This window comes from Neopsephotus bourkii, unplaced genomic scaffold (genome assembly GCF_033783945.1).
Source record: "Neopsephotus bourkii isolate Nb327-2 ecotype Australia unplaced genomic scaffold, CSIRO-AGI_Nbou_v1 NB_1053, whole genome shotgun sequence".
Classification (NCBI taxonomy): domain Eukaryota; kingdom Metazoa; phylum Chordata; class Aves; order Psittaciformes; family Psittacidae; genus Neopsephotus; species Neopsephotus bourkii.
Window position 1 is genome coordinate 1378747 of NW_026901542.1, and position 13750 is coordinate 1392496.

At 36.9% G+C, this 13750-nt stretch overlaps 1 protein-coding gene across 1 annotated transcript in view; it reads left to right on the forward strand.

Annotated features, from left to right (window-relative positions):
- The window catches only part of CNTN1 (contactin 1), a 239509-nt gene extending 226416 nt beyond the window's left edge, over positions 1-13093 (forward strand). Inside the window, exon 25 of the mRNA XM_061361173.1 lies at positions 10715-13093. Within this exon, the coding sequence (XP_061217157.1) occupies positions 10715-10794 (80 nt within the window). The 3' untranslated portion in view covers positions 10795-13093. The remainder of the gene's footprint in view (positions 1-10714) is intronic.
- Positions 13094-13750: the final 657 nt, after the last annotated feature.

A 13750-nucleotide genomic window follows, 5' to 3' on the forward strand; every position in this document is an offset into this window, starting at 1 on the left:
TAAGTAATGATGATTTTTCCCAGAGACTTGCAGGGAATAGATGTTGATAGGAATGTATGTTCTGGTGATCAACTGGCCAAAATGGAGCTTAGATGTTTACAAAGAGATGTAAACAATTGCTAAGGCAAACCAGAATTCACCTTATCAAACCATTGCCTTACTTGACTGTTAGGCATCTGATGCCAGAGTTTGCAAACCAAATTAATTTCCTTCATAAGTCAATGGGGAGAATTAAGCAACTAAGGCAGAGATTCAAAATAGCCTGGATGCTGACCAGGAATGACCAGATCTTAGGCCAACCAGTAGACTGCACCAAAAAGAGAGGAATGTCTAGAAAAACTGTGTCTTGCAGACTGGTGTTTTCCTGATGTTCGCTGGGTATCAAATCCAAATAATCTATATAACATATCTGATGTCTAAGCTCCCATTATAATCAGTTGTCATATGGGGTGTAATTCAGAAGTTTAACCCAAACCTGTAGCATCTGAGATGCCCCAGAAAATCCACATAATGCTGGCAGGCATGACATGATCTACAGAGGACCTGAGGTCTTCTTGATCAGCAGCTGGAGCCAGACAGGACACCAGAAGACATCTTTTAACCTATATTTCAGGCATATGAATTGCACACTTTTGCAAACCAAAACTATTTCCTTGATTTTTGTGACTGCTGTTGCTGTGCTAGGCTACCATGTTGTCAGCCTGTTGTAGATGGAGTCTGAGCAATTCTTAGCACTTGCTGAATTAGGTGTGAATTATGTTTAAATAGAAGAACATCTAGTTCAGGAAACCTAACTGGCCTTCAGGTCTTTACTTAGGTATTAGAAACACAGCACATTTTAACTAACAATTACATTTGAAAGTCAAATGTAAAACAAACTAGAAATATTTGTTATTTCTAGCTCAACCCCTTTTCTAAGGGAGAGTCCTTCTTTTATGTTTTCTTCATCTTGTACCTTCTCACAGAAAACCCAGTCACATGCTGAAGAGGGAGGCAAACATCCTGCAGCAACTTTACTCTCATACAACCAATCAGCTTCCTACAGAATACGTTGTTTTAGTTGAGAATGATACAAAGGAAGTTTATCAAACACAGGAATCTCGCATGCATTTATTTTTATGGAGTATCTTGAAATACATGTGCTCATAATACCCCTCTCTGTATATATACTGAGCTGCCTTTCAGTATACAGCCATAATCAGTGTAAAATACAGTCATGAACTTCTGTATTTTACTGGCCAGTGCCCGTTGTACAGTTAGCGGTTTGGGGATATTTTTGAAGCCTGTTATAGTAAATTAATGAGCTACACAATTTAAAATTCATTCTTGAAATACCACAACCAGCTGAAGGCTGGAACTCCTTGATTAACCAATGGAGTCTCTTTCAATGGCTAATAATAGGCTTATCTGTTTGCTTTGAAATATATTAAAGGCTCTGATTCTTTTTTTTTTGTCTCTTACATGCTTTTTGGATTGCAGTGCTTTGTAATCATGCTAATATTAATGTAATCAAAGCAGTCTTGCAATCATTAGGAACTAAAACCATATGGTGCTTGTTTTTTTCTCACTTCACTTCTGTATCTGAGCTGGCCTCAGTGTAATTAATTTATGCCAGAGTAAGGACAAATAGAATCAAGCTCTCAAATTTTAATGCAGGATGAAGAAGAGTGAAGAATAACTTCTGATTTGGGAAAATATTGGGGAAAAAAGGAAGATGCCTTCAAACCTGAAATCAGGTTAATATCTCTGTTTAAATAAAGACATGGACAAAGAATAATTTATGTATTGTATATGCTTATAGCTGGAGAACAAAATTACAGCTTCTTTGTGGTCAGTGCACTTATACATATACACATATGAATTCCATTTGCCAGAGGCATATTTTAGGATCATGAAAAACCATTCACTTTGAAGTATAGCTTTTTCAAAGGAAAATGCAAAATTTTTGGCCACAGTAACTCATACAAACATTTTATTTTATCTTTTATTTTCCTTCTGTTTATTATTATTTAAAGGGGACATTGATATTTATTGCACATATTAGTATCAAGTAAATCAGGTATCATTCACTTTTCATGTATAATCAGAATCTTTTGATCATAATTTGGAAATGTCCATATGTTGCAAATATGGTTGTAGTAATAAGAAAAGAGGAGAACACAGGTAAAAAGCATAAGTAATGCTGATGAAAGCAGTCCTCTAACTGCCATGGCACTCTTGTGTTACTGGTCTTGGAACTTATGCATCTGTGACAAGAACGTAGCAAAAAGCTTCTAAACTAAAAATACATGGAGGTGTATTTCAAAAGAGCTTTTCTCTAAAAGAACAGTATTGTTCACAATCCATTTTCTGTGTTTCATGGCTCATAAATTAAGTAGAAAATACTCAGAATACCCTCCAACCTGGTGCATAAATCTGCCTAAAACAACATATTCTTGATTTTCCTTCATCATTGCATTTCATTTCATCACAGTTCTAATTTATTTGTACTGCTTCCTTCCAGTACCACAGGTTTGACAGTTCCACATATTACAACATATTTAGTGCTAGAGCAAGTATTTCCTTGAAAAGCCATATTCTCCTTAATTTTGACTTCTTCTCTTTTATGTATTCAAACTCAACAGTAGGACAGACTGCAGAAATGTTTTCCTATCTATTTATGTTTTCTTGGCATTATCCTATGATGATCCTGATGTTGTTTTGTCATTCATGTTTATTTATAAGGGAAAGCCTGGATACACACAAAGTGGGAATACAACAAAATTTCGTTTTTAGCCGTAAGGCTCATAACTAAGCTGTGCTGTAGTGGTTGACAGGCTTTATAGCTACAAATTGCATGTGTGTACACATGGATTTAGAGCACAAGAGAGCTTTAAGACAATATCACAGAAGACAAAAGCAGGATAGGTTACTTGTTATCAGAGAATACTGACAAGAGAGGAATCCATAGCTGCTATACATCAGAAAAAATGTCCACTGCTTTGAAAGGGACCATGTAACTTCCTCGTGCTTTTACCTTCAGTCTGGGTTTCCACCTGCCTGTTTGTGTGAGCTTCAGAGCTGCCTGCAAAATCCCCACTGATGGCTATTGCACAGTCATGTGAAGGCATGAGAACCCTGCAATGCCTTCAAAATGAACAGAAGCTACGAAGTGGCTCAGAAGCTACTTTAACACAAGTGAGAAAGAATCTAAGAGAAAAGTCATATTCTGAATGCCACTGGTTTGGGTTTTTTTGACTTTCCATGCATCTGTTACAGACCACGGTCCTCACTAAAGCTGGCCCTACACTCCCAGCTTCAGGAAGCTACTAAGAAATGCCTGAACAGTATTTACTTGTTGGACAAAGGATTAGTCCTTCCGAGACCCTTAAACACTTTCTCTTCTGTTTTCAGCAGTTTGGATGTTACCTACCAGACAGTGACTGACTTTTAAAATGTTTAAGGGGAAGAAGAAATGCTGGTGAACTGTGCAGTCAGAAATAACTCTTTTAATAGTCAGCAAGCTTTTCATTTCCACTGTTTCAGTAGGACCATCCATTCATCAATGAATTAAAGGTCTGACATTCAAGTTCAGTTTGGCTGAACTAAACTTCTTCATTAATTTATCCAGTCATTGAGATATATCACAGAGGTACTTTCAGGGTTTTTATTACACCAACATAGGAATACTATACTCCTTCCTTTTTATGAAACAAAATGCTTGGTATTTTATATACATTGTACTCTACCATTAGAAGAAGATGGAAAAAATCCAGAAGATACTTATTTAATTCTCTTATGCTAAGTGTAGCAACATAGCAAAAAACAATATTACAGAAAAACTCACATAGCTCATAGAGTGAATGCCAAGATTAGTACTTTGCTTTAACAGTGTAATTCCTTTGATGTGTAATGTTTTAATTTAATACAAATGCATATTCTGTTTACACCTCTTGGTAGGACATTTAGCTATTGAACTATATTTATACAGTATTTTTAATTGCTTTGAGGAATCAAAGCCAGCCAAGTAGTGTTTAGAGTGATTTAAAATAATCTTTGGAAGACACATCTCATTAATTTTTTTCCCTTACTAATCTAGACATGAAGAAGGGAATACTTTCTAGTCATGACAATTCTTATGTGGTTTAATTTTCAGTAGCAAGATGTGGAACTGCCTTATTCAAATCCTTACGGTATTTTTCAGTTTAGTGGTTAAAAAACTCTCTTTTATGGATGCCTGGAGTGGTGGTGTACTCACACCTCTCAGTTTTATGCATCTAACCTAGCCAGACTCCTTAGCAAGGAAAGTGATTTAGAAGACCTAGGTTAGACGTCTGCTGTAACACACCTTTTGATGAAACCTCTCTTAAGGGAACAAAACCCAGTGATTCTCTGACAAAGGCAGCAGTGATAGTTTTCTAGTTGTTTCAGTGGCAAAGTCCAAGAAACTTCAGAAACACTATTTGGTAGTAAGGAAGGTGCACAGTTTAATTCCTTTAATAAACACCAAGGTTTGGCATGGTGCAGAGGGATGAGCTAACAGAAGCACATAACTGTAGAAAGAGCGGTTACAAAGAGGATGGATCTGAAGTCTTGGTAATGGCAGATGATACAATATAGGGCAGTGGCCAGAAACTGCAATCTGGGAGGTTCAGGACGGACATTAGGAATAAAATCCTCAGAGGGTAGTGCAGCACTGGAGCAGGTTACTCAGAGGCTGTGAGGTTTTCATCTGTGGAGATTCCTGGGACTTAACTAGGCAAAGCTGCAGCTGACAGCATCCAGTGTTGGCGACTGTCATGATGTGAGTGGGAGGGCAGACTAGACAGCCCCAGAGGTACAACCAGATACAACCAGGCGTGCTGTACTCCTGTGAACAGTACAGTTTGTATTGTGATTATTTGGCAGTCTTTTATTCCCATACAAATAGATTTAGATGCTACAGATAAAAAGAGCAGATAAAATCACATATTTACTAGTTTGAACTTACTTTTAAAGTGCCAGTGACCATACCAAATACTCGAATTTTTGCTGTCTATATATATTAAAAGGTGCATCTCGTTACATACTGAAATGGTCTGTCCCTTTTTCAAAATAATTGAAGGACTTCGATGTAGAAATTTTCTTGCCTTTAAAGACTAGTGCCACATATTTTACTTTCACTGTAAAATATAGGTGATCTTGAAACTCACAAAGTTCATGTGAAGTACAACTGCAACTGTTGCCTGGGTCACGGAGGACCTCCAGAGGTGTTCTTGCTATTATTTCTTGAGTATACTGCTTTAAAAGAGTGCATTTCAAAAGTATTACCTGTGGTCTTCTATATAACTCTCCATGCTAATGAATGTGTAATGGAAGTGGAAGAGGTATCTGAGAAATAATCTACATTTATTACAGTTAAATAATAACCCCACCAGCTAAAAACTCTCTCATTTTCCTCAGAATCCAAGGCACCTGTTCATTTTGGTGGTGCAGTTCTGTGAGTCAATGGAAGAAGCCTCTGTTGCTGCCTGACCACACTGCCAACACATCAGGTGCCATTGTGAGAACAAACCAAACAGTTTGCTTGGCTCTGGCAAACGGGTTTTCAAGGAGGAGAAGAGAGATGAGCACCATGGGGTGGACAAACCACCCAGACCATCAGCAGCACTTCAAATATGTTTTAAATGTTCTCTCTCATTTTCTTATAATAGTTTTAAAGCTGCTTCACAGATGCACAGCAAACCTTAACACGGCACAAAGCATGGGCAGATGCGTAGGCAGCATTGCATCTCGTACATCTACTCTGCTGCAAAACAGCAATTCACAAGGTTGCAAATTACTCCATAGTGCCCTTCTTGAAAGGTTTATGGCACAGGCAAGAGGAAAATTTCTTTGTGCCCAAACAAAGGTATTCCTAGACATGGGAAATTTGGACCCATAACTTAACAATGGTGCCAGTGATGCAAGATAAGCATATTCTAAATAGTTCAGTTATTTTCCATTTACCATGAATAAGGTTAGCAGAATTTTAATCATGTCAGCTGATACTACCCATTTCTTTTGCAGTAGTCTTTCATGAAGATGGTATTTCCATCTAGGATAGGTGGAATTTCTTTTCAGAAGCCAGCTGACAGAATACAAACCCACCCACTTCTTTAATACAGTTCAGTTTAACCTGAAGAAATTACATTTCCTCCCTTCCTGCTTTTCTTTCTTATGTGGGGAAATATGGAAACACTCAGAAAACAAATATTAATGAAGCCTAATAGATGCTATATAAACAAACAAAGGGAACAGGCAAAAATTCTTTTTCTTTATTCAGGTGGCCTATTTTTTTTCCCAGAGAAGTGGACAATCTTAGAAGTAAAGAGAAAGAAAGTATGAGAACACTTTACATTTACCTTTCTTAAAGTAAAAAAGAGAGATATAAAAACAAACAGCCTTGATGAAAGATCAGTCTTTGGATCCTGGACCAAAAGGAGAATATTATCTATGGGAAAATATGTAGGAATTTGCCCATTCTTTCAGAAAAAAAGAGAATCTATTTTGCAAAACAGACAAAAAAACTCATTTTCTAACAAAATTTTCTTTACAAACTTAAACCCTTTATGACTCATAAAATACCAGTCTTAGTAAGAAAAACTTCTCTTTTCCTTCCTCTTATGAAATGTATGTACTTGTATCATGCAGAGTATAATTGCAGTGACTGTATCATGCAGATAGCTAGTCTGCATCTTCCTGAACTATTTGTACAGCAGAAGAGGAGTGGATCTGTAGAGGGAAACAGCAGCATTGAGGATCCAGCACCCCACTGTATGCTCATGTCATGTTTTACTTAGCCCTGCCTCTAATCCAGTCCTGCACAGGGTATCCAAGACAGCTCTACAGTGCAAAATAAACCCCAATAAAGGGGACAGCTGAGATACTTTAAAAACACACTCCTCATCAAACTAGAACAGTCATGTAGACATCCCCTTTGCTGTTCAGTACCTGGAAATTAAGAAAACTGATGTAATTTAATGCAAATTAATTATTGAACTATCTTTTCTGACAACAAAAGCAGATAGTTTTATCACAATAGGATCAGTTCATGATTAGCAGAGGAATAGCTTGTAGTTTATGTATGTTGGCAAGGAAAACACTTCCACTGAAAAAGAGAAGTTATTCGTGTAAGACAGCTTCACAGATGACCAGTAACTAATCTCCTGGTTCACAGATCTGATGAAAGTAAGATTTCTAAACAGGCCTCTAGACTTTAATTTATTTTTTCTAAATCCAGTATAAAAACATACTGATGTTGGGGAAAGGGCCAAAAATGTCATATCTCAAAGATACGTAATATTTAAAGAAAATAATGATGTAAGAAACTGTTGCAAAGACTTGGGAAATACATCAAAGTCTGAATTGTTTTCATGCCTGTTTCATTTAGGCATTAAATTGATTTAATTTATTTTGAGTATAATTGGAAGACTGTTGCATACTGTTCAAGATGTCAGTAAAACCTAGGATCTCCATTCAGAAGTAAAAGATTTCATCCTGGACTTTACATGATTGAGGTGGCAACACAGAATTTAAAATAAAAATAGAAAGCTGTGGATTAGTGGGACTTTACCAGGAGTTCCTGTGATATGTAAAGATCTTGGTGAAGGAGAACCTGTCCAGCAGTGGTTCTCTTTATTTATTCAGATAAGCAACCACTTGTGAGAAAGGCTGCTGAGGAGATGGGTAAAAAGTTAGGTTAATTGCTTGCATCCCATACAGATGGCATTTTATTTTGTGCTACATTCTGGGTATATTTTTCTGTAGTTTAGTCCTAGGCTTGAAAACATCAACTACAGGAACTCTACAGCAGACAGTAGTTGAGGTCTCCATGGGAATACTGCAAGGTTTCACAACTTTTGCTCAGGGCTGTTGTAAAAAACAAAACAAGCAACTTCAAGGTGTTTTTCATTGTTTATTTGAAAGAAACGAGGACTCTTGATATAAAGTCTAGTTATGGTGTGTTAGAGTGAGTGGTAGTTAGGTCATGTTATACTAATTTGGTTTTGGCCTTGACTTTTATGACTGCAGTTTGCAACTGCATCCACATGAATGTGCAAGATGCTGGTTGAGGAGAGAATAAATCTTTAGGTGCTAAATATATCCATCTCATACCTGGCCAGACTTCAGAAGGATCTTAATAATCCTTCTGTTTTAATTTATATCCACATGTTTATTTGTACATATTCATTAAGTCTTTATCTGGCGTTTCTCTAGTTTTTAAAGATTGTTAAAACTGACAGATCACTGCACACAATTAAATCTTGTACTCTGTACTCAGGCAAAACTTACATTAATTTCCGTTTATGAGCTGCAGGAGAGTACTGGCTGTCATGCACTAGGGAATGGTGTTTCCAATAAAGTATGGTTCCTGACATGGTAATCTAACAAGGAGGTGGGTAATCTAACAAGAAAAAAGAAGAGATGATATATTTAAGGTGCATTTATCCTCCTAATGTTCTGTTAATGTGCTGTCTAAAGGTAGGATTTGCTTCACTGAAGAAAGCTGTTATATCTGCAACAGTGCTTATACCTTGTAAGGAACTGCTGTAAAGGGCTGAATTGCTAACTACTAATTCTGGAGCCAGCAAGGACATCTCAGGAGAAGATTTATTATGCCTTTCTCTTTGTAGAATAGTTACATGCAAATAGAAATGTCCTCAGACTTGCTCATCACTCAACTTCACTCAGCAAACTTTTTTTCATGTTTTCCTTCATTAGAGGCATTCAAAATATGAATTTAGTTACGCCTTTCCAACTGCATTATCCTGATCTGACAAAGGCAGAATATATTTTCTGTAGGTATTCTTAATTATGAAATCTATCTCATTGGTTGGGTGTTTTATTTTTCTATAGCTATTATTCATTGACTTAGAACCATTACTTTGATATTTAGGGATAGAGACTACAGAAAATATTCACATTTTTTATAAATCACTAAAAAGTACAGATAAATATACCCCCATACTTTCACAGTTGCCAATATGTGCAGTTGTTACATATGACAAAATATTTGAACATACATTCCTGTTCATCTTAAGCATCAAATTCCTCTGTTTATGGATACGTACCATAGCAATCATCCAATATTTTGCTTAATTTTAGCTTTCACTGAGGTGGATATACTGCTTCCTATGGAAAAATGTACTATTCACAGCAGTGTATTTTTACAGCTTAATTGAGCTGATGAAGAAGGATTGGTAGTTCTCTTGCCTTGTTTCTTCAAGTGCTTGGATATCAGAAAGAGCTTAGGAAGAAATCTTGACTTCAGAAAGCATCCCTACAGCAGTGGGGGAAAAGGTGGGAATGGAAGCAGAGGAGGCAATCAGAAACAAGAGAAAATGGGTGGGAGACAGGGCAAAGAGTGAAGCCACACAGGCACTTGACTTGAGCAAGGACCAGAGTCAGGAGGAGTAGGGTGGTTGACCTAGAAAGAAGGGGGAGAATAAGAGGAATATGGCTGAAATCAAAAATAAATTCTCTGAAAAGCTCTAAAATTCTGCTTTCTTGGCAGATATCATGGACTTTCTCCCTGGTGAGAAACCAGGAGTACGTAAAAATGTTTTATTTTAACTTTCTGTGGTAGGAACAGGAAAGGGAATAGTTGTCTCTGTCTTGGAGGCTGTCTTCTGAATATATCCCTGATGAGTTCTGCATAAAAGTTAATTCATGGATTAGGAGACACTGTCTTTCAGATCTGCTGCTGCTGAAATCTGTGCCGTTTGGTTAGTGTGTTGCATTTTCAGGATGTTTCTTTCTCATTCAGAAGAACATTTGCTGGAGAGATGTCCAGTGGGATGGTTCCGGTAGCTCCTTGGGACTGTCAGCACTAGGTACTAGAACTTCTGTCCTTAGCCTGGGTTCAGCAGCAAGACGAGCAGTAAACTGGGTCCCATGCTGCCCACCTACATGCTCTCATCCTGACCTAGATGAGCCTGTCTGGGGTGAAAGAATCACCTGTTCTCCAGCTCCTTTGGCCCATCTCCAAGACCAGCATCGAGGCACAGTTTGGCTGGGTTATTTTCTCGTGTAGATGCTTCTTAGCAGGGAGCTGAACCATGGCAACACAAGCCATTTAACATAATATCAATCCTTACGTCTGTTTGCCAGAAAGAGTTGTGTAAACTTGGTAAGCTGTTGATTAATGTTTTTTGTCTTAAAATATTGGTTTAAGAAAGACCTTTGTGACTTTAGCAGATGTAAATGCCACGCTGCTAGAAGTCAGCCATCTGGACTTTGTAATCTGGCAGGTAAACAAATGGACCAAGCTCTTTGACATCTTTCAGATTATTGCTGATCATATGAACATTAACATTTCCAAAGGTGTCTCTTTGCTTCATCACATTTCAAAGACTCCATTAATTTTGTTTTCAAATGTTTAAATATTTATTTTGACCTTTTACCTCTTCCTATAACCTCCTGGCTTTTTGGACCAGCAAAATCAAAATACACTGGTGTGTTCTGAATGGCTTTGGGGCTTGTTTAAACATGCTGCGTAAACAGCTCTTACAGAGCAAAAGAGTGACTCCTCCACTGTACTCTAGCAAGCCTCTTTGTCCATTCCAGATTATCCATGCAGGTAGGGGCTGTGCTGAGATACACCAGCTGGTTTTCCAGTCTTCGAACCTTGCGTTCTTCTCTCATCCAGGGTTGCTCCTCCACCAATAATGCTGAAGTAAAACCAACACCATGTTGTTATCTGTTCCATGTGCAGGTGCCACTGCTGGAGTACCAACTCTGCTCCTGGTCCTGGTGGTGCCTACCCTGGGTGTCCTCGCCTGCTCGGGATTCTGAATGTAGCTGGATTTACCTTGTCCTCCACCTAACACAAAGGACTCCCTTTGAAGATGAGGACCGTGACTTTTTGATTCCTGTGGCACCATCCTAAGCCAAATAAATTACACTTTAAAATAAATTACCCTACCAATTTCCTATGAACTTTAAGAGGACTGAGGCATCCAGGAACTCCTTCATGAAGTAAATCAACTTTTGAAAGGCTGAGAAATCTTTTTAACTTGTTCCAATATGCCTTATAAAACACTTATGCTGATCTGTGACAGTTGCATGATCTGGTCAAATGGGGCAAGTTACAATGTTAAAACCCAATAACATAGGCTGTACAGTGAAAGTAAAATCACCATACGTAGGTGCTTTAACTTGAATAACAAATTGTGAAATATAATAGAGATTGAAATGTTGATTGTATGTGATAAATGTAAGAGTACTACGTCTGTCTGTACTATCCTATATGTTTTGTGTGCTGCATATTTTTGAATGGCCCCATCATCATTTATTAAGATTACTGGTTTTTTGAGAGACAGTCAAAGCAAAAACATTTCATTTTTTTTAGAGCTGTATTTCTTGAGGCTGTTGGATAGAATTTGAAGAATGAAATAAAAGTCAGTGACAAGGAATTTTTTATTTTAAATATCTTCAGAAGACCCAAGACGTGCACAGCATGTTCAGCTTAATGGAATTTACATGTGCTTCACTGACATAGGATTTACCACATTCTTTTCTTAAAACAAACCTGTTGAAAAATTCCATTATGGTCATTATTGCTGATTTTAGGAGTCAAATGTCAGCTTTCAGGGAAGCAGCACAATGTCTTGGTTTTGATTTAATATTATTACTAGTATTATTAACATAGCAATATAAGACTTAGAAGTTTGGAGATGGAGTCCATGTTAAGATCAGCCAAGTGGACCATGAAATGATAGGAAACGTATGTTATTTTTTAAAGTGAAAAGATTTAAAATATAAAAAAAGAGAAAGATATACAATAAATGGCAAAACAGAGTAGCACAGAAAAAAAAAACATAAATTATATTTACATTTTTATGCTGCAGACACCAGGTGTTACCTTCCTGTAATGAAGGCGGACATTTGGAGAATTATGTGCTTTTTCACTTGATATTATTCTAATGTTCATAGCATTGTAAATAAGAGTTTTAAAGTTCTGAGACCGTTTCCCTATTTGATAGAGTACTGAATGATCCAACTGTGTGTTAGTACATGAAAGTCAGATCCGAACTGTTCGCTGAAGTTAAATGTTTACTATGGCCTTTGCAAAATGGGAACTCTTAGAGACGTCGAATGTTTTTGTTCTGACTGTGTCTAGAGTGTTTCAGTGTTGGGTTTCTCATTGGTTTGTTTGGATTTTTTTAAGTTGTTAAAGAAATGCACATTCCTTTCATTTTCCATGGTGTGCTGGGAATTAGTTTGAGTGCGAATGTTGAAGAAACACGGTGATATTGAATCAGCTGGCTCAAGTAATAGTGCAATGTCTGATGCTTCAAGAATTATAAGCTTTGAATCATATTTTATTAGCACAACCTTGCTAGCTACTTAGAAATAGATTTTATCTTTTTAGAACTGATGCTGTAGAGGACCGTAATAATATTTACATGAAGCAAGAATAGGTCTATTAATAATTTACACCCCCTTCTTTAATTTGTATAATTTTGTACTATATATTTACATGTAAAAGTGTAGAGTCTTCATTAAGAAATATCAATAATACTGTTTTAGTTTAATTTTAACTATTTGTTACAAGATGAAAATTTTTTAAATAGGTGAAAGTGATAACTTCCCTATAGAGGAATGTTGAAGTGTCAAACACTACTGAGTTTCATAAATTGTATAATTGTTTGAAAGAGTAATGAGCTGTCTTCGTACATAAGAAACTAATACGCTGTAAGCCTTCTGTACAAAAAAAAAATGTGGTTTATTGTGTTTCATTTGGTTTGGTTCTTTTGCAGTGTGACTCATTTTTATATAATCTACAACCACAACTAAATCTTTTGCCAAATGCATGATTGCCTTTTACTTTTCTACTACATGGTGTAAAAAGCAAAACTGTTCAGCTTCTGCATGGAAATGACCTGGGACGGAAAGCCACTTCTTTTTTTGAATCAGCAACACAGATGAGGTAGGTCTCACATACTGATCAGATAGTTGGAGATTTTTCTGTTTCACATAATCCTGCAGACTTGACTGGGACCTTCAGTTTCAAATGGTTGTCAAGGAAGACTAACTAATGTATCATCTGCTTTAAAACGCAAGGTTCTTAATTAAAGTTTATATAGATAGACATATTTGTTGTTTCTTTATATTTCAGGAAAATTGATATTACTATTATTTGATACTGATGAATATTGAACTGGTTTTTTAGTTACTTTTTATCTTTTATTTTTTTTTCAAATGAGTAGAGCAGGACCGTGCTTTGTCCTTTTTATGAATGAAAAGTAAATTACAATTAAATAAATGTATTAATGTTACTCAAAATATAATAACTGTCTTTTGAATTGAAGCTTTCTAATTTCATTACAGTCATGTGGTAGTCTGTGACAGTAAAGGTGTGGACGGGGTGAGGTCCTGTGTATTCCTGCCCTGCCTTCTTGTGAATTTTGCTGGAGTTATAGAACTTTTGTGTGGTAAGGGTAGCTTACCCTTTGCTTTGATTATTGGTGATATAGATAGAACAGTTTTCCGAACATCAGTGACAGAGAGTGCCCTGAGAGCTTTTCAGCATTTTTGGAAGCAAGAGTTAACCAAGCAGGGTATTCTGGGGGGTAATATTTTCTGCTCCAGTAGATACCTGTGATGGTTTAGCCCCAGGCGCAGCTAAACCCCACACAACCGCTCACTTACTCCTCCCACAGTGGAATGAGGGAGAGAATTGGAAGAATAATAATTTCAGTAGGTGAGTTCAAGTATAACTGAGATACTGCCTGCCTTTGAGGGTCAC